Source organism: Clytia hemisphaerica, unplaced genomic scaffold (assembly GCF_902728285.1).
Source record: "Clytia hemisphaerica strain Z4C2 unplaced genomic scaffold, Clytia hemisphaerica genome assembly, whole genome shotgun sequence".
Classification (NCBI taxonomy): Eukaryota; Metazoa; Cnidaria; class Hydrozoa; order Leptothecata; family Clytiidae; genus Clytia; species Clytia hemisphaerica.
Window position 1 is genome coordinate 555,036 of NW_027103372.1, and position 7,256 is coordinate 562,291.

The 7,256-nt window shown below is 33.1% G+C and overlaps 1 protein-coding gene across 1 annotated transcript; it reads right to left on the reverse strand.

Annotated features, from left to right (window-relative positions):
- Window positions 1-2,996: 2,996 nt before the first annotated feature.
- LOC136823546 (myosin light chain 6B-like) lies at window positions 2,997-5,114 on the reverse strand. Its single transcript, XM_067079737.1, has 3 exons — window positions 5,008-5,114; window positions 3,718-3,878; window positions 2,997-3,511 (listed from the first exon to the last, which is right to left on the reverse strand). The coding sequence occupies exons 2-3, from the start codon at window positions 3,865-3,867 to the stop codon at window positions 3,209-3,211; spliced, it is 453 nt and encodes a 150-aa protein (XP_066935838.1). The 5' UTR covers window positions 3,868-3,878; window positions 5,008-5,114; the 3' UTR covers window positions 2,997-3,208.
- Between the last annotated feature and the right edge of the window lie 2,142 nt (window positions 5,115-7,256).

Here is a 7,256-nt window from a genome sequence, read left to right on the forward strand (position 1 = left end):
TTTTTTTGGACTGACTTGGAGATAATTATGATAAAGTGTAAATGGAAATTGATCAAGTATATTAAAGTACCGCTCCTATGTGAATTTGAGAAAGACTGAAGTTCTTGATCAAATTATTGACGTAAAAATGATTTTTTCTAGACTTAAGTTTTTCACTGCGATTTGATGGCGGACACTTATACATTTGGACTAATAATGATAAATAATAAATGTATATAAATGGATTAAATATTTTTAATAGATAAATAAATTGCACTTTTAAGCATATTTAGGCTCAGATTAGGGAAAATACAGTACAATAATTACAGTCTTTCTGGGACGACACCGGGTATGCTAAACATAAAACTTTAAATTTGAATAAATTTTAGATCGGTGTAAACTTTATTTTGAATTTTTCATTGCTTATTATAAAAAACATGTAGTTTTAAGACAAACTATTTCTCTGCAGTTAAGATGAATAAGAATGACACCATTTTAACTTTTACTGATTTATAGCATCTTTGTTTTTGAAACTTTTTTGATTTTTTGTCCAGCTTGAGCTTGAATATAATTATAAGTCTAAGCTTAGTAAAAATTGAAAAGTGTACAAAATTTTGTGATTTTTGATAAGTACAGTATGCCTTGCTTTTAACTTCCTTGCAAGGAATTTTATTTTCATGAATCTGTTGTTGATGTAGCCTTTTGTTGCTGTTCATCTGTATATCTAATTTTTATTATCTAAATATCTATCCTAATTAAGAGATGAATAATTATTCTGTCATAGAGATTGTTGATTGTAACATGGCATATTTTCGATAATCCATATTGTATACAAACGTAAATTTGATGATTTTTTCACTCTCGTTTTAGTAAATCATATCAATTTTTAACAACATATCTTTCTAATCATATTAAGCAATTTAGGCTGACCTTCCAGCGCAGCTGGTTTATTTCCCATCCTAAACGCGTGGTGACCCACGTGACTTTCACACAAACGCTAGGAGCCCGGGTTTTTGTAGGCTGCGCGCATCCCCAGAATTTATTTTGTTATAGGGGATGCGTATCGTGTATGAAATTCTCGTCCGAGAGTTACCTCAAATTTGGGGTAACCAAAATTTGCATAAATTTACATAATTTCGTCACATCTAATCAAAGAAAGAAAAAAATGAAGTCATCGTGCTGTTGTTTTCATAATTATAAATTTTCATTCATCGAACAAAGAAAAAAAGAAGTCATTGTATTGCTATGACGCATAATCAAAAAAGAAAAAAGAAAAGACGGGGGTAAGTCGGGACAGAAATATTTTAGACGATACGCATCCCCTATATCAAATCATATCAGAGGGGATGCGTGCAGCCTAGGGTTTTTGGGCTCTAAACATTCGATTTTTTGATTAACGTCACTTTTAACTTTCGAAGCTCCTGCAATATCCCGGGGGGGGGGGGTACTTAGGCAAAAATGGATGATGGGCACCCTCGAAAACCAGGGTCACATAGCCCACTGATGCTATTATGCTGATGGGCGCATTGACGTGGGACATACCTTCCATTCCAATAGAAGAAACACATTATCTTTATCCAACACATAAACTCCCAAAATTATACCCTGTGTTTGTTGATATTTTGAAGGGTTTTTTAAAGTATGGCTAAAAGATCTTTCACTGATTTTTCCAACCACTTTCACGCTCATTCGAAAATAGTTGAAATTCAACTATTTTTCAACTGAGTGTTCCAGTGCAATACTGTATCCGTCATTCTAAATTAAATGCGGCGCAAAGTCGGGACTTAGAGAGAGTGGTCAGAAAGTATCTACTAGGGCCGTAGGGGGGACTTTTCCCCATCCTTAGGCGGGTTCTCAATTTTTTTATGTCTTTTAGGGGGTGTTCGAGGGGAGGGAGTTCCAAAAATACATTGACTGGTTAGAGGAAGGGCTTGAATTTTTTTTTGAGGAGTGAGGGCTGCGAATTTTTGAAAAAGTCCTCCACCCCACCCTAGTAGATACTTTCTGACCACTCCCTAAAATTCAATGTTTATACACACGAATAAGAACAGATACATTTATTCAGGAATCTGACAAGAAAAGAACAGATAGATTTTATCAAAGAAAGTTTACCATTCATTACAGAAAATTTGTAGTAGCCGTTGGCTAGATAGAACAGAAGAGACCAGGACCGCTTCGAATAAATAAAACACTTACTGGTTAACTTTTGAGGTGAGATGCACCCGTTAAATCCTGCGAATTTGGAACTCCAACGGCGTCATAACACGGTGTACAAAAAAAACGACAAATGAATTCAACCCACACGGCGTCGGCGAATTTTTCATCGTAGACGCAAAAGTGGTATTAAGTGTAGACTAACAGAGTGGTAAAAAGAAATAGCGTGCTGGGATACAGGAAGGCCACGTACGTGAGTATCGAGAAGCTTACGAGTATTGATTTTCTGTGTCTAACTTCTTAGACTTAAGTCAAACTTAATTAGAAAATAAATATGGTATGCAAAAAGTTCTCAATTTTTTTATTTGGTCCCTTTTATTTGTATTATCAATTATTTCCGTAAAACTTGAATTTAACAATTTACAATTTCTGAAAAGTTTGCAAAAAAAATTATAGGAATTATAAAAATGGAATGAAAAATAATTCCTATAATCAACAAAAAAATGTTCTAAAATTTGCTTTTGACGTTATTCGAAAACGTGTACAAAAGCTTCTCACAACAGATCCCAGAAAGTCATTTAGTTTGTTGTTATTTCCCACCAATTACAAGGAGTAGAAAAACTTCAAACAGACTCATGGGGAATCTTTTGCTTCTTAACTAAAAATATAAACAAACAAAAAATCCAGCACCAAAAAAAATCAAAACCAGTCCACAGTCATGTATGCTCTTAACCTTCAATAAGCCAATTTAGTACCCAGGACCTTTTCTAGCAGAATATTATTAAGTAGATAAGGGAGTCCTGGTGCTGAAGTTGGTCCATTCAAGGGAAAAGAGCTGCTGTTAAAAAACAGTCGTCATTAAATTGTCGTAAAGTCAGTCAATTGTCATATTTTCCCATTTTTAAAAAAAGTGAAAAATAAAAGAACAAAAAACTCTGAAATAAATAATATGGTACAAAAGAGGTCATAATTTTATACAATATTGTGAACAAAAATTATAAAGGGAATCAAGTGGGCGTAGATATCTGAGAGTGGGCGATTATTGGCGGAGATAAATCTAAAGAGAAAAATCTATTTATTTCTTTTCTCCAACAAGAGATTTGATGAGTTGTTGATAACTGATATTGCTCTGGTCATCTTCATGTGGCGCTAGGATGATATCAGCTTCTTGTTCAGTCAACGTATCTCCCAAGTTGATCAGAAGTTGACGAATTTGTGCCGATGAAATAGAACCGTTTGATTCTTTGTCGTATGTTTTGAAAGCTTCAACCATATCTTCAAAACAAGCTTGTCCAGGTGCTTTCGAGATTTGTTCGTAAATACCACAGAAAACTTCTAATTCAACACGTTTGCCGTCTAATTCAGATTCTTTGATGATCTGGAATATAAAAAATTGAAAAAATTAACATTTACGTATACATGAAAATAACCTCAAGATGTCCTTATTAGACAACTACAACTAGTAAAATGTAAATCATAAAACAGAGGATTTGAGAAACTTGAATAGAACGTTATAGACAAACGAAATATATATTGGATAATACTCAATGAATGCATACTACTTGATAAATGAAGAAATTATACCTTATCGACATCGGGTTTGAGTGGGTTTTGTCCACAAGCACGAAGAACATCAATAATTTGTGCAGCATCGATCTTTCCATCTCCTTTCTTATCGAAGAGTTCGTATCTCTCCTTAATGTCGTCGAGTTCGTCTTCACTGATTTTTGCCATTGTGATGAATGCTATGATAAGAGAATAAGGAGTTTGTGATACAGCCTAGTCAACTCTCTCTAATTCGAACCTCTATCATTCGAATCTTTCTGTAATTCGAAGTAAAACATTTTAAATCACCCTCTATATTCAAATGTTTCTCTTATTCGAAGAAATCTTTCCGTCCCATGAAGATCGAATTAGAGAGAGAGAGAAAGAGACAACTCTAGTTTTATTCCATGAAAGTCAGGGAAGAAATCTAAGAAATGTAAAAAAAATCTCATTTTATCAAAGATTTGAAAGTCCCATGCAAGTACTAAGAGGGTAAAACCCGGGGGGAAGGGGGGCACTTAGACAAAAATGGATGATGGGTATGTGTAAGGGTAAGGGTCGGTTTTTTCACCTTTCAAAGTCTCTCTAAGGGTCGGAAAAATCAGAAAGTTTTAAATTACTCTCTTTAAGGGTCGGAAAATTCAGGATTTTTAGGAAACTTTTTGATTTCCAGAGAAAAAATTGTAATATTGTCTCTCTAAGGGTATGACTTTTTTCGAAAAAATCGAAAAAAAAATTCAAAAAGTCTATCTAAGGGTCACTTTTTCAGCAAAAATCAGTCTCTCTAAGGGTCAGTTTTCGGAGGTCCCGTCTGCACATACCCCTCATTCATCAACCCTAGTACCCGGGGGGGGGGGGGGTGGCACCTGTGCTATGATAATTCACAAAGGGTTAGTTCCTATATGAAGTTCAGACTCTTCGAAACTTTTAATCAAGGAGAAATTTAAGGAGCTATCAGTGAAAAGCTCAGGGTTGTGTTTGCACCAAATACCAGAAAAACTTAGAAGATCTAATGCACAGATGTTTTCTAGAAAGAGATTGAATTTTCAAAATAAAATAAAACTGGCACAGAAAAGATGTATGCAAGTTCATTATAAAACCACCAATACTAAATTCAAAATCATGATGTACCAGAAACAAACATTTGTGCAATACAAACAGGTGGCATCAGAATAAAGAAAATTATTAAAAAGATCAAGGAGAAGACAACACAGGAGTTGAGCATAATCAACATCTTAATGAATAAGCAAGTTTTCAGAGATATATGAGAAAGCAGTAAACAGAAATAGTAAACAGATGTTGGTGTATCAAAAATAAAATATAGCTAACCTGTGTAACTGATTGATTTCTGTTTGCAGAGTACCTCCTAGCTAGTTGCTAATCTGACCAGAAATGAGTTAAATAAATGACACTGCCCAGATATGTCTTTTGATTTCCATTAACAATAGATTGTATTGAGATTGACCCATTGTTATGATATGTTGGAGGTATTCTAAATAAGAAATTCAATCATGTCATCATCAGGAGATTAAAGATAAAAGAGTGGTTTTTATTTGCTTAAAGGGAACGACGCATGGTATATTTATGAAATGCTGATCTAGCATTGGCACAAACACCCATACGGAGGAGTATTTAGGAGTGCTGGATCATAACAAAAACCAAAAGTGACTTTATTCCAAAAAATATGATATTCAAAAAAGTGAATATAATTTACTATAATGTTCAACAACAACACAAAAAGACTTACATAAAACTGAAAGAAAAAAAGAATGTCTTTTTCTTTTGAATGAAATCGAGTGTTTCTATTTTTAAATGAAGACATTCTATTGTGAATTTATTCGAAAACTTCTTTGCAATCTTTTTGTTTACATTTTGTCTTCATTCACTTTCGTTTACTGTTGAAAACATAACAAAGTTTTAGCTATACTCTCAAACCACGTATAACTGTCGGTTAAGCCAATCAGCTTTCGGGCTGACATCAGCATGTATTTCAAAGTATACCATGGAACTACCAGCAACTCCGACCCCTACTATAAGTATAGCGCTATTCCCTTTAATGAATTTTTTTGTTTGATCGTGTTAAATAAATTTTGACCTATATGATAAATTACTTCCTTGGAACTTTTTAGAACCAAATTGCAAATGGACTAAAATTGAACAAACAAAGAGTCGACTTTAAGAAACAACAAACGAATATCTTTTAAAGGTATTTATAAAAATTCTGATCAGCCTAAAAGTTAATACCTTTGATTTAGTACTTTTAAATTGCCTAAACTATTTAGATGGTTAAAGTAAAGTTAAATGATGTTGCAGTGTCTTTCTTATCATATATAATCAATGGACAGGTACTTACCAGATATGCAAGCTAAAAACAGTTGGCAACATAAGGGTTTAAGTCAGTTAAAAGCAAAAATGACAGTAGATAGAAACCATCCATGTAATGCCAAGCCTATTAAGGACATAGAAAAGCATTTTAATAAATCTCGATAATTTCTATTAGAAAAAAACAGGATTAAAATTTGAGAGTAAGACAAAAATAAAATCAGCACTCCTTTTGTTTCATTAGATAAGGTTAAACAACCGTGACGGAGAAAAACAAAACAAATCGTGCAATGAGCTGAAAATCTTTCGTGTTTTCAGCCAGCATGAAAAGTTATGACATTCTGATAAATCTTCACTCACCCTCAAATATTGAAGACCTATAAGTTCCTTTGATATTACCTAAAAATTGAGAAAAAAGCTCAAAAAGTTGGATACAGTGGGCAGATTTTGTTGATTGAAATCTAATAGTAAGAAATTGATGAATCAAGGGAGAGAGAATTTTCTTACAGCTCTATTGAAAGTTAATGATAATGCGTATTATCGATAATTCCTCTATTACATGTATACAAGTACATCTGTAATCTAGTTCACTGTATGTAGGAAAAGAAAAGAGAGATAGATAAATTCCTTGCAAAGAAAGGAATAGTTTTGTCACAGTACTGCTGCTTATACTCTTTACCCTTCTATTCTTTTGAAAGAGGATAAAAGCCATCGATTCAATCCTTTTGCACCGACTTTTAAGTTTTCTATAAATTCATAGCTAGCTTAGCTTAGTCAGCTTGGCTCACTCACTATTTGAATTTGTTTTTTAGAACTAGAATAAAGAAAAAGCAATCACGTTAAAAAATAAGATATTTAATAGCCGTAGAAAGTAAGAAATTCTGAGATTCAAAGATTCCAGAAAGAAAGATGACAAGTTACCTGTCTAGATAAGGTCCATACACGTTTTTTTATAAAAACATCCAAAATTTTTGAAGCCATTTTTGTCAATTTTTTTGAAATTGGCCATTTAAGAGTCTGCAAAGCCTTAAAATGTTCTTAACTTGTTCTTAACATTTTGGCCATCAAAGCAATATGTCTTATATCGTTTGTTCTTATAAAAAAATGCAGATCAATGAACCAAAAATCAAAACCAGTCGTTTATCCATAGATCCTTGAAAAAAGGATAATTCCCATTTCTTATTCACGTAATAATTATCTAAAAATGTATTGGATAATAAACTATACTACAAAATTTAGGTCGTTCTAGTTCTATT